The 25,838-nt window shown below is 35.6% G+C and overlaps 2 protein-coding genes and 2 pseudogenes across 3 annotated transcripts; 2 read left to right on the top strand and 2 right to left on the bottom strand.

The window, feature by feature from the left end:
- The first annotated feature begins 6,115 nt into the window (after nt 1-6,115).
- LOC108833565 (formin-like protein 5) lies at nt 6,116-10,481 on the top strand. The gene is made up of 6 exons (XM_056994345.1): nt 6,116-6,733; nt 7,231-7,840; nt 7,923-8,619; nt 8,702-8,898; nt 8,972-9,207; nt 9,284-10,481. Exons 1-6 carry the CDS (start codon nt 6,560-6,562, stop codon nt 10,133-10,135), a joined length of 2,766 nt encoding a protein of 921 aa, XP_056850325.1. The 5' UTR covers nt 6,116-6,559; the 3' UTR covers nt 10,136-10,481.
- Nucleotides 10,482-10,532: 51 nt separating this feature from the next.
- On the bottom strand, nt 10,533-12,162 carry LOC130499880 (histone H2A.6). 2 transcript variants are annotated; one of them, XM_056994346.1, is made up of 3 exons: nt 11,478-12,162; nt 11,133-11,314; nt 10,533-10,888 (listed from the first exon to the last, which is right to left on the bottom strand). In XM_056994346.1, the coding sequence occupies exons 1-3, from the start codon at nt 11,740-11,742 to the stop codon at nt 10,685-10,687; spliced, it is 651 nt and encodes a 216-aa protein (XP_056850326.1). In that variant the 5' UTR covers nt 11,743-12,162; the 3' UTR covers nt 10,533-10,684. The 2 variants fall into 2 exon arrangements, with proteins under 2 accessions (XP_056850326.1, XP_056850327.1); XM_056994347.1 differs by lacking the exon at nt 11,478-12,162 and having other exon boundaries at nt 10,545-10,888; nt 11,133-11,389.
- Nucleotides 12,163-12,270: 108 nt separating this feature from the next.
- LOC108826672 (serpin-Z1-like) lies at nt 12,271-13,458 on the bottom strand (annotated as a pseudogene).
- A 2,394-nt stretch (nt 13,459-15,852) lies between these two features.
- LOC108834133 (dynamin-related protein 5A-like) lies at nt 15,853-25,720 on the top strand (annotated as a pseudogene).
- Nucleotides 25,721-25,838: the final 118 nt, after the last annotated feature.

Raw genomic sequence — 25,838 nt, 5'->3', positions numbered from 1 at the left:
ACAGAAACATTCTGTTGGACCTGACATTTATTTTGTAAGTTTTTAAATTAAATACACCTTTATATTTTATAGTTAAACATACATTAAATCACTAATGTTCATTTCTTTATACTACTATCCATGTTTCCAAACAATATACTTATTTCTTTATACTACTATCAATGTTTCCAAACAATATACTTATTTCTTTATACTACTATCAATGTTTCCAAACAATATATTTTTTATACTACTATCAATATTTCCAAATAATACAATAATTAATCTTAGTTATTTTATATCTATCATTTTCTCTTTAAAATTTTGTTGAAACGTCATAATTTCATAAATTGCAAATAGTGAACTTTAAAATTTCGATTATAAGATTACAAACTATGAAACTATTACAATTTAAATCCAATTAGATTACATATCGGTCATCCATCAGTATAATCTGTTAGTCTCGGATTTTAGTGATTTTTTAATATAAATATTTTAAAAACATAAATTGAATTGTCAGATCTCCGGATTAACCGGTATAATCACAATCGGGTTGAATTTAAAAATACTGATTTAAAAACAAAAATATTTTAAATACACACTCTTTAAAAATTACCAAAATATTTGTTAAATTATTAGTGAAATTTTTCATCGTAAAATATCCCGCGCTTCAAAAGCGCGGATCAAAATCTAGTATATTTTATATAGGGCACCCTTTTATATATATGTATATATATAATATTGTTTTCCTAGTATAGTATATAATTTTGTTTAAAGTTCAGATGAAAGAACGATAATCTTTGAGAGTTTTTTTTGAGTCGTTAAAAATATGTAATTTTATATTAGTGCCACTAGAATCTTAAGTAAAGTTCAAGAATATCTTATAAATACCTCGATGGTAATTTAAGAATTACCAGAAAACTGAAGCATATCAGTGGGGAAAGGCTTTACTAAAGCTTTACCCTGAGAGTAAAACAATAGGATGGTTGCCTGCCTTCTTTCCGTGGGAAAGGAGAGTGAGTGTGTGACTATTGTTTGAACAATAAATCTTTGAGTTTGGCACATATAACCTAAAATTTCAAGCCAATACAAATATAATATTTTTTGTCTACTATATCTTTCCTATATAATTCTTAAAATTTTCAAATATTTACAAAATGTCATTATTTTTTTTTTTTTTTTGAAAATTGGTAAAAACCATTAACACCCTAGCTAAATTTTTATCTAACCACCGTGGATAATAATTTTGGAGCTCAAATAATAAAACTCAAATAATGATTTTTCATCTCTTTTCGTCTCACTTTACACCAACAAAACTTCCTTTCATCTCATTTACTCTCTATTTTTATCTAAATTTTTTCATCTTTTATTTTTAAAAGAAAACTTTCATATTTTGGTGATTCTTTATTGAAAATTGTCAACTCATCTTTTATTTTATTATATTTACAGTCTGGACAGTAGAAAAATCTAAAACAAACTTACACTATGAAATATAACTATTTACATGATTTTTCGTCACTATACAATTTTGTGCTGTGACCATAGATAGATTTGTCTATATGTCCATGGTTATTCGTAAATGTATTATGCATTTTACTTATCAACGCAAAGATTAGTTTTACCGTTAACCAAATTATGTTTTGCACCACAGAATTTTCTAGAAATTTACATCTTCACCTTTTAAAAACAAAAAAAACTGGTAGATAACCACAAGGTGGTGGGCTAGTGGTCTTGAGGCAGTTCCAACGCCGATACGGACCCGGGTTCGAATACCCCTTGTGGCCACGAAATGCTTTACGCTCTCCCCAAGTTTAAATTTAAGCGCGGTGTTGGTGCTGGGCCCTTGGGTAATGGGTATTAGTAACGGCTGGTTTCGGGCCAGGGGTGACTACGGGCCTAAGGATTGCGGAAAGCTACGGAAGTGACTACGGGCCTATGGGTTGCGGAAAACTACGGAAGTGTCTACGGGTCTATGGGTTGCGGAACATCCCTGTTAAAAAAAAAAAAAAAAAAAAAAAAAAAAAAAAAAAAACTGGTAGATTTATGGGTAGTCTAAGTATAAGAAGTTAGTTTTAAATTTGACAAGATATTTGACTTTTCATAACAGACTTCATCAAGTAGACTTCACTTCTGTAAGAGATCATTTTTGCATTTGTAAAAAACTTCAACTTTTTTAGCAGACATCGCATGAAGTCTACTCTACAAAGTTATGTTACTTTTCATTTAACTAAAATTTTAAGAGATTGATACGAATTTTTTTAAGTGTATACTTCAACTTCATGTGTCTACTAATCTTAAAAAGTGTAGATTTCAAAAATGTCTACTATTTAATTAATTGAAATTTTGTTCAAAACTAATATGTCAGGTTTGAGGCTAAACTTCCGATAAAGTCTACTTATGGAAAGTAAAAATTGGTAAATTAAAAAATTGATCTCTTTTAAAAAATTTAAAAGTGTAGACTAAATATAAATTATGCACTTGAAAGTCAAATACTAGGTGAATTATGATCAACTGCAAACTAACCTTTTCCATGTAGATTTATTTCAAAGTTTACTCGTCTAAAACACACAACTTTTTTTAAATACAAAATATAACTTACGATTATGTAATTTCAGAAGATAACCTAAATAATAGATTTTCCTCGCTGTCTACTTTCTGCAGATGGAGTAGACTTTAGTTAAATTTTATGTCAAAATTATATTAAAAGTTTATTTGTGTATTATTCATCATGTTTTCACGATTTTTTTTTTGTTTTACAATCCGTACTAATAAATCCTAATGGTCTTGAATGAATTTCAAAAGTTAATGTGTTATAATTATGGAACTATGAAATTTCTTGTTCGATTAGGTTTTTAACGAATGAAAGTAGAATTTCTTGACAATATAAAAATGTAGAGTACAAATGAAGTCTACTTTGTGCATATGGAGTAGACTTCAGTTCTATTAAAAATACATTTGTGTATTATTTATCAGGTTTTCAGAATTTAATTGTTTTACAGTGTGTTAATGAACTCTAATTAGGAATGTTAATATGGACACAACATAACAAGGTTTTGTGTTTCAAAAAAAACACAACATAACATAACAAGGTTAGACTTAACCCTGTATCAAAATGTTTAGCTCTAACCCTTACTTTTGAAACAAGGCTCAAAAATAGTGCTGGGTTTGCGGGTCGACCCGCCCCGACCCGCCCCGCCCCGCTGCGGATCGACTCATTTTTTCGATTCAAAAATTCGACCCGTTTGACCCGCATCTAAAAAATGTAAGACCCGCCCCGCCCCGCATAAATTAGCGGGTAACCCGCGGGACCCGCGGATAATATAAAAAATAATAAAAATAATTATTTTAATTAATATTTTTTTAAAAAATAATATAAATAATATATTTTAATTAAATTTTTAAAAATATTCGTATTTTTTATTATTTTTATTATAAAAAACATAATTTTTACTAAAAAAAATCATATTTTAAAAAAAAAAAATTTTTTTTTTTAATTTTGCGGGTTGGCGGGTACCCGCAGTTTAAATTCGGTCGACCCGCACCCGCCCCGCGTTAAAATCACTCGACCCGCACCCGCACCCGCGAACAATTTCTTTCAAATCACTCGACCCGCACCCGCCCCGCGGCGGGTCAAACGGGGCGGGGCCCGCGGATAATGAATCAAATTCCCAGCTCTACTCAAAAAGGGTTAGCCCTAAATTTTACAGGACTTAAGTTTTATCTCATTTATTTTGATTCGCACAATTATTATACAATACTTAAATTTATATTAAAATTTTTAATTTTTTTCGATTATGTAAAATTGAGTTTTTCCGTCAATAAAATGAGTTTTCCTTTTGCCAATACCGCAAAATTTAATATTTTTTGGCCAAACTGGAAAATTAGTTTTCCAGCGAAAATCATGTTTTCTGTCGTTTTATAATATTTTAATAAAATGTTATATTTATCTAAATCATAAGATAATGTTGTTTACTTGTGTGATGAAAGATATTATGAATGGGCTTACCCTGGCTCAGTCCATTGATAAAATATGGTTGGGTTTATATCTTTCAGGGTACGGTTGGGCTAAAAAAAACTTTTAAACATCCTTAATCCTAGTGATCTTAAATGAATTTCAAATATTAATGTGTTATAATTATGAAACTACCAAATTTCTTATTTTATTAGGGTGTTAACTAATAATTGTAGACTTACTTAGAAATATGCTTTTGTAATTTGAACAAACATGAAATATTTATTTGCAAATTTTGTATAATATATTTTTTAATAAAGAATGGTTCGGCTACTTGTTGTGTACAGAGAATGAGTGGTTAAAAACTTGCATATTAGCTTTCCCACCTATCAATAGCTTTTGGGAATAGAGTAAGCACAAGACATACCAGGAATCCCCCACCTCCAGTCAGGGCTAGATCTCCTATAGAGGCTGAAGGATATAGTAGAGGAAACACTCAACGGGAGAACCAGTCTGTTTACGCCTCTCCTCCTTACGTTAAGACAATAGACGTCCCAGGTAGAAGAGAACGGTCAACTTACTCTACTAACCCTAGAAGAGAAATAAGCCAATGGAGAATCAAAACTACTTATAATCCTGAGAGACAGTCAAAGGAATCCATTAATCAGGAATTTACCTCTCCTTCAACTACCAATATGAGCCTGCGTCCACCCCAAAAATCCATCATACAAATCTCATCAAATGATTAAGTTATGGAAGAACTCCACCAAGTAACTCTCCAATATTTGAGTTGTGCTGATCCGATAGAAGCAGCAGCTAGAAGACAGCAGATTATGCATGCGGATGCCCAGGGACAAACGGAAGAAGTAGCTGGAACTGTTGTGGGTTAGGAAATTTCATAGCAGTCCAGCGATTAAAGGAGATCCATAGGGTTAACTCTCCTGATATCTTCTTCCTGATGGAAACAAAAAATCCCAATGAATTTGTGACAAAAGAACTGGAATGGCTACTAATGGAAAACTGCATAGTACCACCTCATAGCCTTGGTGGAGGAGCCGAGGAGGGCTCTTTCTGGCTTGGAAGAAAGAAGTGGAAATGACCATCATCTCGTCCACAAACAACTACATTAATACAAGTATAACCTACAAAGGGACCTCCTTCCAAGCTACCTTTGTGTACGGCGAACCTGACAAAAAAAAAACAGGTAGTGTGGTTAGAAATCTCAAGTTTGAAGAACCCAAATGAAGGAACATGGTTCTTAACGTAAGACTTTAACGAAATAACAGACAATAGTGAGAAGTAAGGAGGACTTGCTAGTTATAAAACTTATTTATACAAATCTTAAACTTAATTAATAAGTTATTTACATCTTGTTAAGTTTCCTAAATAATTTACAGTGAATTATAATTAAGATGTTTTTTATATATCCCTTAGATTTCTTAATATACTTGTTCATGTCCTTCCACAATCTCCATAAAAACCAAAAGATTAGTTTTTTCTTGCCACTTCTCTAGAATGATCTTTTGGTAGTCTCATAACTTGATCCATGTTGGCGTTTCAAAATTGATGTAACTTGCGACTGCTTTCTGTTCTGTGACATACGAATGACAACCAAACGAATAATATTTTTAGTTGTATGTTGCAAGGCACATGTTGGAACTACATGATGACGGAAATGGCTGTTGGTGCCCAAGTCAAGCGGGCATAACATCATCTGAAAAGGATGTGGTGAAATGTTTTACATCTAGAAACAATTAACTCACACGCTTCCAGGTAAACTGCGTAACATTTCCATACCAACTGCGGAACAAAGTATCAATTTTGTTGTCATTCAATACTTCAATAGCCCGATTACTTGGAAAGACACTGATCTCATACATCTCATGAATCATGTCACAGCTATTTATTTTAGTTACCATCTATTATTTTACCTTACATTGAGGACACCGACCCTGAGCCAAGCCTGATGAAACATTCGCCTCAAACCTCCGAAATTTTTTGAAAATTTTTATATTGAAATAAGCTCCCAAATTTGTAAAAAAAAAAAAATTCCGACCTCCAAATTATTGAATTCCTCCTTGATTCGTCTACAGCCCCCAAAATCTGAGGGCCCGGCCGGATATTAAATAAATCACAAAAGACAATATATTAATAACTCTGCGTAGCCATCGCGTTATATGAAGAAGTTTGAGAGCTAATCTCTCCGTGAATTTTTCTCGAGAAGAAAAAAGAAAAAGGTTGAAACTTTGGTGGTCTGTGTGGTCAACATTTTGGTTTGGTTGAGTGCACGCACCGACGTCAATTGCATTAAAGCTTCTTTTTGTCAAAAAAATGGATCTGGCCGTAATCATTATCACCAACTCTTCTCTCCTTTAGTGCTGCCTCCTCTTTTCTCAAAACGTGTAAACATCTGAAGTCTTAATTGAATTGGTCTTTGTTCTTCTGGGAAATTGCATCAAAGTCAGCTCCAAAGTTCTAGACTTTCGATCAGGGTTGTTGATTTTTCTGGTCAAAGTTTCGATCTTGATCGAACTGAAAGAGCTATATAAAGTCGTGTTACTACTACTATTGCATTTGGGCAATTTGATCTCTTTTTGGGAGTATCTGATGAAATGAGAAGCAGTAGATATGCTTGGAGGAGGAGGAGGAATGGGTAATTGGCATTATTGGGCTCGTTTAGTTTTATGGTTGATTCTGATCTCTGGGTTCTTGGTGTTAACCTTGGAAGATTATTCAGAAAAAGATGAGGCTTTTCTTACTCAAATAGTGCCTCCTTCAGCAAGGAAGGTCAATGAACATATGGTAAGCTTTTTTTCCAAGCTTGTTTGCTTCTTTTAACTGTCTGTGCGATGGGATTTATCTGTATAAGTTATGAGATTCTGTAGCTCTATAGTCCTACTTTAAGGCTAAGAGTTGAAGGGTATTGCCTTCTTGCTTCAATTTCGGATTTAGAGACTAAGTTTGCTCCCTGGAGGAATCTGGATTGTCTGAGAAGAGAATTAAGATCTTTACTAAACGTTTAAACAAAAATTTAATCATAATTCAGTGAGCATTTGGTTTTATAGAGACTAAGTTTGCATTTTTGGTTTTTATGCTCCTTATAAGAAGATGAATATCATCTCAGAACGCTGAGATTGTTGTGTGCATCTTACAGAATAGTCTGGATTTGCCACTTGCAAATAATGCATGTATTATATAGCTTGGCCATCTCTACGTTAATTGCTATATGCTTTTCATTTCATATTGTTGTAGCTTATAAAGTTAGTTTGTCTCTTGTCTGTCGTGCAAATGTTTGACAGGTAGAATCATCATGGACGCAGCGTTGTTGGCAAGATTCAGATTGTGTGAAGGAAGCTGTTGCGGTATTCAATTTATGTTTACCATCATCATCAAAGGATAACTGGGACCTATTCGGTTTCAAGCATTCTCACCTGAAGCAGACTCTTCTTGGTTGTATCCAAGAACATGCTAAGTTGAATGGCCATAACCTCCAGTATCTCAAGCTCTTACCATCTCTGCTTGATACTCCAAGGAGAAATCTAGCTTCTAGACCTCTCTCCCTTTCTCCTTCCCCTTCCCCTTCCCTTGCTCCTAAGCGCAGTCGAGGCCCACCTACTCGATCAAGATCCCCATCTCCCCGTAATTCCTTTTTTCCACCATCAAGTTCTCCACCTCCTGCTAAGAAAAGCGGTTCTATAAATTCAACTTCTGGACCAGCTTCATCTCCTAAAACAAAACAGGAACATGAGAAAACAATCATCATAGCGGTTGTTGCCACTGCGGTTTCAACGTTTCTGCTTGCTGCATTGCTCTTCTTGTGTTGCACCAGGGTTTGTGGAAAGGGTTCAGGAGGCCGGAAAAATGATGAACGGCCTCTTCTCAGTTTAAGCAGTAGCGATCACTCCGTTGGTAAAATTATATATTATCCACTTTCTTATCTTAACAGAAAATCTCCTAACTATTAAAAATATATATTTTTTAATGTTTTCAGGTTCTTCCATAAACTATGGTGGTTCTATAAAAGGCAATCAATCCTATAACATTTACTCAAACCAAGGAAAGATTTCATCTTTCGATGGAAGCAACTCCGACACTTCTGATTCCTTAGAGGAAAGGCTATCACACGAAGGAGTGCGTAATAATAATAGTATTAACGGCAGTCACGGGGGGCTTCCTCCTTTGAAGCCTCCACCTGGAAGAACATCTTATGCACATTTAGGGAAGCCTCCTTCTGGAAAAGTTGAGCCTCTTCCACATGAACCACCCAAGTTTCTCAAAGTAACCTCACACAAGGGTCCTGCTCATCCTCAGCCGCTAGTTCCACCACCGCCCATGCCATCTTCTGCTGGTCCTCCACGACCACCTCCTCTAGCTCCTCCACCTGGTGGTTCTGGTGGCCCTAAGCCACCTCCTCCTCCTGGTGGTTCTAGTGGGCCTAAGCCACCTCCTCCTCCTGGTGGTTCTGGTGGTCCTAAGCCACCTCCTCCTCCTGGACCAAAAGGACCTCGTCCACCTCCACCGATGAGTCTTGGTCCAAAAGCTCCTCGACCGTCTTCTGGACCAGCAAAATCATCAGATGATGATAATGGTGCTCCCAAAACAAAGCTGAAGCCATTTTTCTGGGATAAAGTACAAGCAAACCCTGAACATTCAATGGTTTGGAATGATATAAGATCAGGGTCCTTCCAGTAAGTCATAGCTTTGGAGTTGTTAGCTTTTGAAGTTTATTACTTTGGCCGTTGTTACTAAGTAGAACTTATCTTTTCTCAGGTTCAATGAAGAGATGATAGAGTCGTTATTTGGATATGCAGCTGCAGACAAGAATAAAAACGACAAGAAGGGAGCCTCTGGACAAACTGCACCACAGTTCGTTCAGATTCTTGAACCAAAGAAAGGACAAAACCTATCGATTCTCTTGCGTGCTTTGAATGTGACTACTGAAGAAGTGTGTGATGCACTTCGTGAAGGTAAAACCTTTTTCTTTCTCTCTCTCTTCCTTCTTCGATGTGTTGATTTTGACTTAATCCTCTGTTGAATCAGGGAATGAGCTTCCTGCAGAATTCATTCAGACTCTGCTAAAGATGGCGCCAACACCTGAAGAAGAGCTAAAGCTTAGATTGTACTGTGGTGAAATAGCTCAGCTGGGAACAGCTGAACGATTCCTGAAAGCAGTAGTTGATATTCCTTTCGCTTTCAAGCGTCTAGAGGCACTTCTGTTTATGTGTACACTTTATGAAGAAATTGCCTTTGTAAAAGAATCGTTTCAGACATTGGAGGTGCGTTTCTTTCTTCTTTAGCTTCTTCTTACTTCTTCTCTGTTCTAAATACATCTTATTTGGTGTATATTGGAAGGTTGCTTGTCAAGAACTTAGAGGAAGTAGGCTGTTCCTGAAGCTCCTAGAGGCGGTTCTCAAGACCGGAAATCGAATGAACGATGGTACATTTAGGGGTGGGGCTCAAGCATTTAAGCTGGACACTCTTTTGAAATTAGCAGATGTGAAAGGAACCGATGGGAAAACAACGCTGCTCCAATTCGTTATTCAAGAGATAATCAGAACAGAAGGAAGGAGAGCCGCGCGTGCCATCAGAGAGAGCCAAAGCTTCTCTAGTGTCAAAACAGAGGATCTAATGGCAGAGGAAGCCTCTGAAGAGATGGAGGAAGAGAACTACCGCAGTCTTGGACTTCAGAAAGTCTCAGGCCTTAGCGGTGAGCTACAACATGTGAAGAAATCAGCAAACATCGATGCTGATGGTTTGACAGGGACCGTTCTGAAAATGGGTCATGCCTTGTCGAAAGCCAAAGACTTTGTCAACTCAGAGATGAAGAGCTCAGGTGAGGAGAGTGGGTTTCGTGAAGCGCTTGAAGATTTCATTCAAAACGCCGAAGGAAGGATTGTGTCGATTCTAGAGGAAGAGAAGAGGATAATGGCTCTGGTGAAGAGCACAGGGGACTACTTCCATGGGAAAGCAGGGAAAGACGAAGGGTTGCGTTTGTTTGTGATTGTACGCGATTTCTTGATAATCTTGGATAAGATCTGCAAAGAGGTAAAAGGAAGACCGGTGAAGATTGCGAGGAAACAGGGTTCGACAGCCTCAGCTTCTTCTGAAACTCCAAGACAACCACCGTCGTTAGATCCTAAACAGAAGCTGTTTCCAGCTATTACAGAGAGACGAATGGATCAGTCTAGTTCAGATTCAGACTAAAAAAACACAATCTTGGGTTTTGTTACTTGTTAGGACGTAAAAAATCCTCTGCGGTTTTGCTGATTAGCTTCTGGTCGTTTGGTCACAGTTGCAGAGACGTCTGGTTAACTGATGATGAGATGAACAAATCACAAAAGAGCGTTTGAGGTGAAAAGCTGGTACTGACATTCTCGGCCTTAGTTTTAGAACAGAGAGTCACACTTCTTGATTCTTGTTGGCTTGTAGAATAGTACTCCTTGTGTGTTTGCTTTTGTAACATTATTATCAGTTACACATTATTATTCATTTTGACTTGAAACTAAAGCAACCAAACTTTTAAATTAATGATAAATTGCAGAAAGCTTCATTGATATAAAGAAAGTAGTTTATATGCTTATTCTGGTAAAACACTTTCATATATATAATATATGCACACAAACTAAAAACAAGTGAGAAAAAAAAAACATATCCACTACATGTGATCTATGACTAATACACGTTTATTTTGTCTTAAAACCAAAAAAGAGAAAACAGAGTCAGAGATCTAAATATACTGTGTTAAAGAAAGAACTAATCTTCCTGAGTCTTTGAAGGACCAGACTTCTTGGGGAGAAGTAGATTGTGGATATTGGGCATCACTCCTCCATTGGCAATAGTCACATCTCCAAGAAGCTTGCTTAGCTCCTCATCGTTCCTCACAGCGAGCTGGATGTGACGAGGGACAATACGTGTCTTCTTGTTGTCTCTTGCTGCGTTCCCAGCGAGTTCAAGTACCTAAATAAAGAGAGAGATCAAATCAAACACAAACATGTTTCAATCCTCAACAACGAAACTACATGCTTTCCAAATTCAGTAACATACTCTGTTTGGTAATAAGATCAAAACTACCAAAAAAAACGAACCAAAGGTTACCAATCAGGGTAAATTACTGAAGTACCCCCAAATTTTGCATGGCGTATTCGTAAAATGAGAGAGGACGTAACAGATACGAGTATGTGACAGGAAAGAGAATATTCACCTCGGCGGCTAGATACTCGAGGACGGCGGCGAGATAAACCGGAGCACCAGCTCCGACACGTTCGGCGTATTTACCGGCTTTGAGGAATCGAGCGATACGACCGACAGGGAATTGGAGCCCAGCCTTGCTGCTACGAGACGTGGCTTTCTTCGCTGCACCGGATCCGAGAGCTTTTCCACGACCTGCCATTTTTCTTTCGACAGAAAAAAAAAAAAAAAAGAGAAACGAAATTGGAGGATTGGGGTAACGATATGTTTGATCGTAGGATATAACGAACCTTTTTCGGTTTTTTATATACCGTAACTGGCCAATCATAATAAAGTACGCAGATCAGTGATGTTGTACCGTCGATGATTGCTAAATGAAAGGCCACGATTTGAATGTTTTTCTCCCCACCGCTTGGTTTTTTTTTTCTGTTTTGAACTCCTGTGAATAATATATGACGAGGGAATGTCCAAAATACTCCATGAAAATGAAATAAAATTCCTACGAGGTAAGCAAGCAAGTTGCAACTTGCAAGTCTAGTGCAAAGTATTATGGGTAATGTGGTGGCTGAGACTTTGTTTCTATGACATTCATCACCACTGTGATTTTTTTTTTTGAAAATCATTGAATATTCTATATGTTCTAATGTATATATTACGTTATGAATTTACTAATAATCATTTCAATAGCTTTTAGAAAAGACTGTAAAAATGTAACTTTTGAATAAAGAACAAGTTAAAGACCATTCTGAACTTTACTTAAAGAAACCAACTTAATACATTCATCCGACAAGTATCACAAGTGGAGAGATATTAAGAAGCGGAGGTAACTGCAAGTTAAGTATTTTCATTATCCTTTGTCTCAATGGTGTCCATAAGTTGCTTTCACTTCTCAATGGTGTCCATAAGTTCCCCAGTTTTGATCAGATATCTAAAAACTAAAGTTATAAAATAATATTTTTACAATTAGTATATTTTCTATTCGTAAGTTGAAAAAGAAAGATAAATATTTCAGATAGTATAAACGATCATCTAATCATATTTTCAGAAAATTGAGTTTTATGTTATGGCTAACTTAAAATCAAGTAAACAACTTGAATACAGTGAGACTGAAAATTAAAATTGTGACTATCACTTGATTCTAACCAAACAAGAGCAAACTGAGGAATCAAACTCCTCTGCATTTTTCATAATTAAATCTTAAATCTTAGATCCACATGTTGCCATATAACCAAACCAAAAGCCTAAAAAGATTTGTCGGAAGGATCAAAAATCTGACCAACGAACAAAACAGTACCAGTTGTGTCTTCTCTAATTAAGAAGACAAAGGGATGATCTGCCACAAAATCTATACGCTTAGGAGGCTCCATATATCCCAAACATCCGGGTTTAGGGGCTGCAAAAGTTGCAGCAGCAGCTTCAGCGCCTTCTTCATCAATCTCCACACATGCTTTATGATACAAAGCCATTGAACTTAATCCCAAGTCTTTGCCGTCTAAGCCATAAGCGATCTTAAACTTTGGGATTCTGAATTCTTTAACTAAAACTTTGAATCTTGGAACGTGATAATCCAAGAATCTAGAACTAGATGCCATTGCTTTCACAAGATCATCCAATCCATCATTCTTGTCTGGGAGATAAAAGTACATTGAGAAGCTGACATTGGTACTATAACCACCTTGTCCAAAAGGGAAGCTGGGACTGGTAGCATCACCGACAAGGCCTTGTCGATAAGAGAAGCTGTTATTGGCAGCATCAACTTCTTGTAGATAAGGGAAGCTGCGACTGGTATTAACACGGCCTTGTCGATAAGGAAAGGTGGGATTGTTATCAACACCGCCTTGTCGATAAGGTATCCTGAGGACCTTGAAACCATCATAAGCCTCTATGTATTTGGCGCTCGTAGCTTCTCATGAATGGCACGGACACTGAGGTTCCACTGATACGGTGAAACTCCCTGTCCATCGTGTTAGACTTGGCGAATGGAACTTCCCAAGCTCCTTTGAAGTACAGTGGGTTTCCATAAACAGAGTCGGTTAGACTCGAGACGGATCCAGGAGGAAGAAGATCTTTGATGAGACCATTGGTATGATCTTCGGCCCATTTATTAAGCTCTTTACGCACTTGTTCAGCCTATTGTATCAAAGTCAAGTTATAAATTATGAATACATAACATAGAAACAGAGTTAAATCAAGAAACAGAGCATAGAAACAGAGTTTACTTAAAGAAACAGAGCATAGAAACAGAGTATTAAAAAGTTTACCTTTGATCGGAAGTCTACGCGATTAAAAACAGCTTTGAAGATATTCTCAAAGAGATCCTTGAACGATGAATCAATGTGTAGCGGAGTTTATAGACGCCGGAGAGAAAACGGTGTTAAGAGTGTTTGGCTTTGGTAGAGAAGAGCTGCTTTGAAACTATCAGCGCTATGTCGTTTTGGTTCTTAATGGCTTTTTCTACGTCAGTGGTTGACTTGGGCGGGAAGCTAGAGGGATTCATTGTGATCTAGCTATCCCCTAGACTATATTTGAGAAGTGATTTTGCCACATGTCTTCTCTACAATCATTCTCACAAAAATAATATGACATGGCTACTAAAATTGATGACATGTCATATAGATTAATATGACATGGACAATTTTTGCCACATGTCTTCTCTACTATCATTCTCACAAAAATAATATGACATGGCTAATAAAATTGATAACATGTATTATAGGTTAATATGACATGAAAAATTATATTTAATGTTAATTTATATTTTTGGTAAACTTTTTAAAATATGGTAATAACTCATATATTACATATATTTTCGATTTATATTTTTGGACTTTTTTAAAATATGATAATAACTCATAAATTATCATTAAAATAAATATATTTAATTATGACATTTCAAATTTCGAAATATCATTTAAATTAAAAATATTTCAAAAATATATACATATTTTTAGAAAATTACAAAAATTAAATCATAAAATCAAATTAAATCGTAAAATCATTAGTTTCTTATATATATCTACAGGTTTTATAAATATTTTTTAATTTTAATTTTTGACAATTATGAAATTTTCATCCCCTAAATTATATTTGAGAAGTGATTTTACCACATGTCTTCTACAATCATTTTCACAAAAGTAATATGGCATGTATACTAAAATTGATATGTCTTATAGATTAATATGACATGGAAAATTATATTTAATGTTAATTTATATTTTTGGTAAACTTTTTAAATATGGTAATAACTCATGTATTACATTTATTGTCGATTTATATTTTTGGACTTTTTAAAAATATGGTAATAACTCATAAATCATCATTAAAATAAATATATTCAATTATGACATTTCAAATTTTGAAATTTCATTTAAATTAAAAATATTTCAAAAATATATACATATTTTTAGAAAATTATAAAAATTAAATCGTAAAATCATTAGTTTCTTATATATATCTACAGATTTTATAAATATTGTTTAATTTTAATTTTTGACAATTATGAAATTTTACATATTTATGTAATATATTTAATTAAAATAAATAGATAGAAAAATCTACCTAAGATTATAATTTTAAATATATACATGCACATTCTTAAATATATTTCAAAATAAACAAAATTGTTTTTATCTTAATTTTAATGTTCAGTTAAATCAAATTTATATTAAAATATTAATAAGAAAAAGAAAATTTATAATATTAATAAAAAAATAAATATAATTTATGTTTATCTGTTAGAAAATATTTTAAAATTTTTTTACTGCACATGGTGCAGAAAAACACCTAGTGATTCTGTGATTGAGAAAACTTCGTGGGGGTTAAACAATATTTATAGGTTTAGATAAATCGTCTTTAGGATTCGATTAGTAGGAGTCGGTTATATAGTGTTTTTTTTTCTGTTTTTGAAAATAGTCGGTTATGTAATGTTTTTACCTTTTTAATCTTTTTTCCCTTTTTCTTCGATTATCCTTTTTTGTTAAATTTACTTTTTCATAAATTTATCATTTAATATAATTCATTTTGATAAAAAAAGTTAAATTCAAATCTATTAAAAAAACAGATTTAGATTCATTTTAATAACTAATCTTTAGAAATTTTGGAAATTCTTCTTGCTTATGAGCCTGAAGTTTTTAGTTACTTAGATTCAATCAAAAGTTGTAATCTTGATGTAACCCACCAAAGAAAAATTGCAGTTTTGGGAAGATGTCACGTTGCAGAAGCAATGTAGGAGATGTAAGAGCTTCTCCTCAAAGGAGTTGGAGACCAAGCTATTGCTGGAAGTCAAACACATCCTTGAAATGGTATTGGCCGGTATTTGTATACCCTTTTGAACTCTCTCTCTCTCTGTTTCAATTTCATTCTCTTGTGGGGGTTGGTTGTAGGCAAGACGTGCAACATCAAGAAGAGAAGTTCTTCACACTGATTTTGTTACACATCCTGTTGTTAAGAAATCAGTTTCAGTCTTGGGAAAACTTGCTGATGTTGCAGGGAGGTTACCCTTAGGTCAGTTTTCACCTTTAAAGTATAATATTTCCTCTGAGATTGTAAGCGTAACGCTGTGGAATTGTGTTTTTTTTTGTCTTAGGCTGAGCGGTGGAGGACATCCTGATGTCTTATAACCAATGACCCCGATATAGTTCATGATTTCTTGAGCTTTTGTTCATTATCTGAGTCTGAATATGTTTTTTCAACTTCTAGTATCAGAGGGAATTTTGGGTTTCAAGCTTGTTCCCATGGCGACTTCCTTGGAGCGATTCTTCAGCTCCATTAACATTGTTTCTTTTGGCTACTTGACTTTGATGGTACTGAAGGAAGAAAAAGGAGCTCAAGTCCTGATAGTTCCTGACCTAGTTGACTTTACAGCTCTTGGCAATGTTAAACCTTTCTTGTTTGTGTATATAACCCATTAACCAAGATCTCGCTTAGCAGTACTCTGACCTTGTGAATGAATCTTTCATAGGTTGGGACCTTTGCTTGCTCTTGAATACGAATCTCCTAGGTATGAGCATTGATTCCTTAAGAACATGTAGCTTCCTCTTGCATGTGTATGCATTGGCTTGATTCTTCTGTTTTGTTAGGACTAATACATTCAAAACCATTGAAGCCTCGTTGAGAATTGATGCGGTACCTAGTGCTGGTTTCAAGGTTTCGCGGTTAAAGCTAGTTGATCTGATTAGGTAACTTAGCTTTATTTTCTTTTCAATCTTTCATTGCATTCTCATATTTGCTGAGAGAAGAGATCATTCATCTTTGATGCCTCGCAGTAGTGTGAACGTTCGGGTTAACTGGACAACTGTTACCAAGAATGGAACCACGGTAAAGACTGGTGATGTTGTCTCTGTTTGTGGGAAAGAAAGACTAAAGGTAAGACTGTTAGAAGTGAGTTTACTTAGTTTTTGGTTTAAAAAAACGTTAATTGTGGGTGTTAATGCACAGATTGGAGAGATCAACGAAACAAAGGGAAATTTGCAGTTGAGATCATCTATCTGTAAGCATTAAAACTGTAACAAGTTATCAAAGGATATTTTTTTTCTTATTATAAACTCATACTTACTTTTATCCCTTTTCTTTTATTTGTTGACATTTTGTAGAATTGTAGCAAAGTTCATACGAATATAGTTAAATCTTGAATTTCTTTTGTTCTTTTTTTGTAATGTACAAAGCTATAGTAGATTCTCTTTTATACTGTAAAAGAACCGACCAAAGTGCTACCGAATAAGGTAGACATTTCCTATTAAAGGTACTTCGTCAGGCCAAAGGAACGTGGTTTTCTGACATCTCCAGAATTAACATGCCATGTTTGAAGTTCTAAATCTATAACTTCATTAGCTAAAACCAAATGAGGATTATAGGTTGCAGTTATTAGAACGTATAGGATTAAGAAGAGAAGTTAAGTGGATCTAATGAAAGTACAGTGGATCTTAATGACCATTTTGTTTTAGAGTAATAATTAGCCAAATACAGAGTTTGGCCTTTAGAGCAGAAAAGAGTGGCACTCGAGGGAAGATATGTGTTCTTGCGAATGAAGACACATGATTGTAAATTCTGATTTTAATATTTTAAAAAGAATTTTATTTGTGTTAGGCAATTGCTTAAAATGAATTGATTATTCCTCGGATCTAGGCCAAAGATGGAGTATCATGTAATGCAGGACTCCACGTTTGATTACTATTAAGTTCAATGGGTAAAATCTAGTGAAGAAAAGATGTAAACATATAATTAACATATCATAAAACGAATGGACGTAGATATGTCCTAAAAAAGATGCATGTAGTCTCTTCCGAATAAGGTTGAGAAATGATATAAAAAGAGTCGAGATATCACTTTATCCAATAGCTAATGATATTCTAAATAGCAACTAAATTGGAATAGTATAAGCAATAATTCATCACCTAGTATAAACCAACCAAAACGCAAGAAAATTCTAACACACACCTAAAAAAAGTACATAAACATTATTGTTTGTGTACATAACATTAAAATTCAAATGATCTAGTAGACTAGTACAGTATTAAACAACAACTAAGAGCCATCATCTAAAGCATGGACTCTCAAAATAAATTTGGTTTAGCAATCAAATATGCCGTTTCTTAGATGATCATAACATATCCGACTCTTACAATTTTATGTAATAGTAATTCAATGTGATGTTTTGCCTAACAACAAACAGAAAATTGGATGATTTTGTACATAAACTAGAGTCAATACTATCCAGAAAAGAGTATGTGACATCTCACAATTAGTCGACATAAAGAGGAGAAAAGAAGATCAGAACACATATTCAACATGCTTACCACTAGACTTTAAAGACATGATCTACTTTCTTGAGTTTGACATCAGTCATATAAACTCAAGAAATGTCAATTGCAAATTCTACTAACTCCAGTTACTGATGATTCAACAGATTTTCAAGCTTCCGACTCTGTAAAACTAGGAGACCAAGAGATAACACACTTACGTAACAAACAAAAATCTCAATCAATGTTACTGTAAAAAATCAATTTCAACAGGTCATCATCATATGATGCAGGATTCCAGAAATTGTAAACATGTCTTTCACTTGTTTAGAATGCTCACTGAAGGTTTAGGGGCATAGAATAAAACATAAACATTCAAGATTCAGAAGATAAAAACAGACAAGAAACATTAAAGAGGGAAACACAAAATACAAACAATCAATATTCAAAGAAAATAATACTACAATCTACAGTCTTTGACATATGTTGATCTACAAAAGTCTAAGATACAGTTTCATAAAAGATTACTAACGCTGTTTAAAATAATCACTGAAGTTTGAGAGTATAACACAAAACAGAAACACTCAAAATTTAAGGAAACTACACCACAATATATATGCAGGAGTCTCTCACATACTTTGATCTAAAAGAGACTCCAAGACACATTCATTTCACAAACTTAGAGACCTTAATACATGCAATAGAGATTACAAACACTGTAAACGTACAAAGTAATGTTCCAATATATCAAAGTAAAATATCTACCAGTTCATAGCAATCAATTTCTAGACTCTCACGGATGCTATACCAATGAAAGAAATGTTGACAAGTCATGTTAAAATAAAATTCCAGGTTCTTTAGTTTACGTATATATCACTTAACATACTTTGTAGATTTTTTTCATATGTACAAACAACAATCTATACGAGAGAAAAAGCCAAGAAAGACATATACCTGCATGAACAAAGCCTCGGAGTCAATGAACAACTTTTGAAGCACAACCCTAAACAATTGAAACTAGTCATTACTTAATGTATATATCTCCTTCTTGTGATTTTCATCAATTAAATTACAAACAAGTTTGAAAAAGCACACTCATACCTGAGAAAATTCAGAATGTGTAGTAACAAAGAAATCTGCTACACATCAAATGAGCACCTTCTGAAGCACATGCATACCTGAGAAAACCAGAATTAATTAGTCTAAGCTTTGGGTAATAAAGTATGGAATCTATTTACGGTTCATAGTCTCTGTCTCAAAACATCTGTCTCAAAACTTGGTTTAAGTCGTTGGTGAGTCAACAAAACAACTCAATGTTTGGTTCGTACTCTGTCTTTAAAGACTTGGTTTAAGCCGTTTTCCATCCAACATGCTAAAAACCAACATGTACCTGTTGTCTAAATATTTGTCAAGGCTTATTGTGAAGTAAAGGAGTCTGTTTTTGATCCATATTACTTGTCTTAAACTCTTCTCAAGCCTTGTGGATATCGTTAATTGTAAAGATTTGGTTTTTGATTCATAGTCTCTTCCATCCACCCTTAGTCGTTTTCACATGCAATAAGTCCATTAAGAGCTTTTATTAGCCGTGGGTTCCATAAACAGAGTTGTTGGTCGTTGTTCCATCCAACAACTCCAAAATCAATTGATAGGATTCATCTAGAAAAGCCGTGGGTACTGGTAAAGCAATGAACCTGTTTTCAGTTTATAGTCTTTGTCTAATTTTTTTATAAGCCGTGGGTAACTCACATTCTTTTTCTTAAAGACTTCATAAGCCGTGGGTTGAAAGTCACAATCTTTGTCTTAAACTTCATAAGCTGTGGGTTCAAAGTCATTGTCTAAGACTTCATAAGCGTGGGTAACTCTGAATCTTTGTCTTAAATACTTCATAAGCCGTGGGTAGTTAGTCTTAAAGACCATAAGCCCTGGGTTCAATCAAAGTCATTGTCTAAGACTTCATAAGCCGTGGGTAACTCTGAATATTTGTCTTAAAGACTTCATAAGCCGTGGGTAGTTAGTCTTAAAGATCATAAGCCGTGGGTTCAATCAAAGTCTTTGTCTAAGACTTTATAAGCTGTGGTTAACTTTGAATCTTTGTCTTAAAGACTTCATAAGCTGTGGGTAGTTAGTTAGTCTTAAAGACCATAAGCCGTGGGTTCAATCAAGTCTTTGTCTAAGACTTTACAAGCTGTAGTTAACTTTAAATCTTTGTCTTAAAGACTTTATAAGCCGTGGGTTCAATCAAAGTCTTTGTCTTAAAGACTTCATAAGCCGTGGGTTCAATCAAAGTCTTTGTCTAAGACTTTATAAGCCGTGGGTAGTTAATTAGTCTTAAAGAACATAAGCCGTGGGTTCAATCAAAGTCTTTGTCTAAGACTTTATAAGCTGTGGTAAACTTTGAATCTTTGTCTTAAAGACTTCATAAGCCGTGGGTATTTAGTTAGTCTTAAAGACCATAAGCCATGGGTTCAATCAAAGTCTTTGTCTAAGACTTTATAAGCTGTGGTTTACTTTGAATCTTTGTCTTAAAGACTTCATAAGCCGTGGGAAGTAAGTCTTTGTCTTAATAATTTATAAGCCGTGGATAACTCACGTTCTTTGTATTAAAGACTTCATAAGCCGTGGGGTACTCACATTCTTTTTCTTGAAGATTTTGTAAGCCGTGGGTAACTCAAGCCATTGTCTAAAGACTTTACAGTGTACCGTTTGTCATTTTATCCATCCAATATACATCTTCTTTGTCTTTATAAGCCGTGGGTAAGTCACATTCTTTGTCTTACAGACTTCATAAGCCGTGGGTACTCACATTCTTTGTCTTGAAAATTTTGTAAGCCGTGGGTAATTCAAGCCATTGTCTAAAGACTTTACAGTGTACCTTTTGTCATTTTATCCATCCAATATACACCTTCATTGTCTTTGACTCTCTAGACTTTTTTGGTAAGCCGTGGGTCGTTATGATCCATCCAACGTTTCTTAGCCTCTGTCTAAAGACATTTGTGTTGTAAGCCGAGGGTCATTTGATCCATCCAACGGTTCATAGTCTCTGTCTAAAGACCTTTGTTTTGTAAGCAGGAGGTCATTTGATCCATCCAACGTTTGATAGTCACTGTCTAAAGACTTTATAGTAAGTCGTGGGTCATTTTGTTTCATAGTCTCTGTCTAAAGACCTTTGTGTTGTAAGCCGAGGGTCATTTGATCCATCCAACATTTGATAGTCTCTGTCTAAAGACCTTTGTTTTGTAAGCCGAGGGTCATTTGATCCATCCAACGTTTGATAGTCTCTGTCTAAAGACTTTATAGTAAGCCGTGGGTCATTTCGTTTCATAGTCTCTGTCTAAAGACCTTTGTTTTGTAAGCCGAGGGTCATTTTTTATTGCAAGCCGTGGGTACACAACACAATCAAAGTCTTTGTCTAAAGACTTTTCTTAAACCATTTGTTGTTTTTTACAAGCCGTGGGTACACAACACAATCAAAGTCTCTGTCTAAATACTTTTCTTAAACCGTTTGTTGTTTATTGTAAGCCGTGGGTACACAATCACAGTCTCTGTCTAAAAGACTTTTCTTAAGCCGCTTGTTGTTTATGTAAGCCAAGGGTAAACTAAAGTATGTCATACTTTCTAACATTTGCTTAGACATGCACTACCACCAACCAATCATTATTGGGGGATCTGGTTTAAATTTTCTCAGGGTAGAGTTCACGCAACGGGAGGGACAATGTCCCCAAACTGAGAATCTTACAGAACACTATTAGATTAGTGTGTCTGCCTATGATCTTTTTGGGATTTGATAAAACTAAAGCCAAATATAAACGAGGAAACAAATCAGTAAAACAGAGGAAAAGCGCTTATCTGTTTTTGCTGATTCAGACGTATCTTCAGTTGTCTCAGAGATCTTTTCCAGAGATGATGCACTATGGTATCTGGCAGTACTGGCTTCTCCACACAAACATTCTGTATAAAGAAAAAAAAAGAAACAAAAACAGAGCGACATTATCATTTGTATTGGGTGAGAAAACAGCTGACAGAAGAAACTTGGAACTCAAAACAAATCTCTGTCTCAATATAAGGATCGCTATGTCTATCCGCATCAAACTGTTAACTAAAAGCAATCGTCCCATATGTTATCCTTCAAAAGTAATATATACAGAGCAATCAGCAATAGTGATAAATAAACGGTAGCACAAGAAAGAAATCAATTAGATTCGAACGTATGTATATAAGCATCTACTCTGTTCACTTTACACAATCGATCATAAGTTCCGATCTAGATAATATCCATACCTAGAAGCACAATCAAAACTTTACAAGAAATCACATACCTCAACGACGGTCTCACGCGGACTCAAGCGCTTCCCATGTAGATTCAAACATCGCTACAAAGATTAAATAAACGAATGATTAAGGATAATTCAAACCCTAATAATACATCATCGCAAAGAGGATGGCGAAACCCAACCGATCGAATCAGTTTCACGCAAACCCTAAACAAGATAAGAACAAAACAGAAATAAATTCATGATCTACATATTACTTAAATCGAAAAAAAAAAAGAAACGTACTCCTCAGAATCTCACCAGTAGAGAGAGAGAGCGAGAGACAGAAAGAGAGACTTTGTCAATGAAATTGAAATAGAGAGAGAGCGAGAGATTCTGATTTTATTTATTTATTGTAGCATTTTTATTACCAATAATTTTCTAACGGATATATTTACGGTTTACCAACTTATTATGATCAAACACCAAAACCAAACCGGTTTGGGATCCGTTAGATACTTTAATCGGACGGTCCTGCATTTTCCGGTTATAGCGCATGATTTAACTTTGTCCCCAACGTTCCCATATAGATGGGGTTCCAATATGGGCCTAACTTAGTTTGTAACCAAGGCCCACTAATTCATTTCAAAAGTTTAAACTCCCGTCGGCGTCAACGACGTTTCATCTTTACGAATCTAACACTCTTCCCTTCGTCAATGGCGAATTCAAACTCATACCTAACCACACCCACTAAACCCCCATTTTCACGTAGTTTCTACCGTCTCCAGGCACGGCCGTCTTTTTCGGGGAGAAAATTCCGATACCGGAGAGCGTAGCCATCGGTGGTCAATCAGACGGCAAAAGCTCTTTTCTCGAAGCGCTTCTAAGGTTACGATTCAACGTCCGTGAGGTCGAAATGGAAACGCACCATCCTCTGAAATAGATGAGATTTTGATTTTCGGTTAGAGGTTAAGATTCAATTTTGGTTAAGAGTTTAGTTGAATTTCAATTTGGTAAATTAAAATACAAATTTTGATTATCAGGTTTGGCGATTGGTTAGTTACATTTTCTATTGTAAAAAAATAAAAATAAAACAAATCATTCTATTCCTAACCAAAATTCTGAACTTATTTAACCGAATATCAAAACTAAAATAACCGAAGCTAATCAAAAACACTGTATTTTTAATTTTTGCAAAATTGTCATTTGAATATTTCTAACGCTTGTGTTGTGTGTGCAGGCGAAGAAAGGAGAGCCTGAAACGACACGGGATGAAAATCTATCGATGATCAAGTCACTGGCTTCTCCTCCACATCGCATTCTCTTGTTCCTTCAGCAGAGCAGTGTGGTGTGGAGCGGTGCTCTTCTTTGTGGCTGGAGTGGATGCAGTTCGTGAGATTGATTCAAGCTTCCGGAGGACAATTGTTGTTGTCTCCAAGTTATGATAAATCGTCTTAAGATACCAAAATGTTTGAACATACAATCGCTTAAGAAGATTCGTTGTCCTAATTTGAGTTTCCAATCACTTGCAGAAGTTTAATGATCATGGTGAAGTTGATCGTTACCTCAGTGGTGCTAGTGGGTACCTTGGGGAAGAACACTCGTCCTTACTTTGTGGCATTGCCAAAAGACAGGACCACTGTCTCAAATGATGAGTTTCGTTGATAGATATCTCAGGTGGACACAGAAGTTATAAGGCACTTATGAGAGGGAGTTAAGGGAAGATTTGATGAAGAAAAGTTCCGTTCTCATATTGGTTTTGGGTCGTTAAGATATTTCTTAGAGTCTGAGCTTCAGGAGAGGTACAAGGACGCTGCTCCAGCAACATTAGCTTTGCTTGAACAGCTGCTCTGAGGTAACTGATGATATGCTGAGAATAGATAAGAAGATTCAAGCTACTTCTGTTGTTGCTTATCTTAGAAATGTTATATACGGCTTCTATTTGCAATCATGTGGTAAGCAATTTGTAAAAGTATATATTTTTATTGCACCATTTGATGAGGGCCTGATGTGGATATACATTGAGAATTGATTCAATGACTTTTTTTTTTTGCTTTTTTTTGTTAAGGGAGCTTTGATTGATGGAGCTGAAAATCCAGCACCTGAGCAGTTGGGGAAAACAACTGAAGAGGAACGTAGCGAGAGTGGCATTGGAAGCTGGCCAGGCGTGTGTCTGGATATTAAGCTGCCTAATATCTGTCCTTTAGACTCTATGGAGGAGCTGGCTTTTGAGAGAGTAATTCACGAGTTCCGCTGTGCTGCCTACTCAATCGAGTGCCCTCCAGTGTCATGACAGAAGGTACACTTCATCTGTGTTACTCAGCAAACAACATTTTTTCATACTTTCCCTATAAACTCAAAAGTTAGCCTCATTTGTCAGGTAGCAAACATTCTGCTCGCTCATGCTGGGCGTGGAGGTGGTAGAGGAGTAACAGAAGCTTCAGCAGAGATTGCGCGAACCACCGCACGCACGGTCGTGGCTTGCTCCTCTTCTAGACACAGCCTGCGACAGGCTTTCCTTTGTGTTAGGAAGTCTTTTTTGAAGTTGCTCTCGAAAGAAACCTGAACCAAAACTCAGAATGTAAGAATATTTTAAAATCTCAAGCCCTGCATCTCTCATGAAGTCTGTCTGACAGCAGATGAGAAGAAAGCTGAAAATATGGATGGATACGTTGGTTTTCATGCTCTGCTCTACGGAACTGTTACAGTCTTTTTGTCAAGAATCTTGCGAAGCAGTGTAAGCAACTAGTAAGACACCATCTTGATTCCGTGACCCCAGCCCATACTCCATGGACTACCACCAAGGAGGAGCTTTTGGCTCTTATTACAAACCTAACCGAGCCTCAGGTAGTGGTTCGTTTTGCTTCGAGCTCTCTGATACAGGGCGTGATGAGCCAATGAAAAATCAAGTAAGGCCCAGGAGACAACACCAGGAAAAGGAGGAGAAACACACATAACAGTCCCTAAGACGCCATCACCAGACCAGCAATGTGAGATAGGGTATGGTTTGGTAAAGAAAGAGATTGGCAATGGTCATCATGATGGGGGTGGAGCCAGAAAAAGAGTGGCGAGAATGGGAGGAAACAGGAACATAGAGCCACTTAGGATTTCAAAATGGAGGAGGTGGGCTTCTGTTTGGTAACACGGATAACGGAATGAAATCAAGCTCTGCTTACAGTGAGATATGTTCATCAGCTGCACAACATTTTGCTAGAATACGTGACGTTCTTGTGGAAAGAAGCGTAACGTCGACTCTAAACTCAGGATTTTTAACATTTTGGTAAGTTCTACTTTTTTCATTACAGAAAAAGGATTTGATTTGATTATTTTGTTAATGCAGTCGAGACAGGCTGGTGGTTGCACTTGGAGTGGATCTGTTTGCAGTGAATGATGAGAAGTTCATGGACATGTTCGTTGCTCCTGGAGCTATTGATGTGCTGCAAAACGAACTTCAACAGCTTCAGAAACGTCAGAAGATTCTTCAGTCTTGCTTAGAATTCAAAACCGTGTCTCGTTCTTTGTAGTGGAAAATGAGAAATGATCATTGTCCCTAGTGATGTTTCTATTCTCTGTAACTTATTTTTAGTTTGACCCAAATTCATAATATACTAATAATACATTTCAATGTGCAATTAAATATAAAAAAAATCTCAAAATAAATTGATGCAACATAAATATATATGTGTATATCCAATTTTTTTGTATAGTTATGTAAGTATTCCAACACACATC

Source organism: Raphanus sativus, chromosome 9 (genome assembly GCF_000801105.2).
Source record: "Raphanus sativus cultivar WK10039 chromosome 9, ASM80110v3, whole genome shotgun sequence".
In the NCBI taxonomy this organism is placed as follows: Eukaryota; Viridiplantae; Streptophyta; class Magnoliopsida; order Brassicales; family Brassicaceae; genus Raphanus; species Raphanus sativus.
The sequence above is the reverse complement of the archived record's forward strand: the minus strand, read 5'-3'. Positions and strand labels throughout refer to the sequence as shown.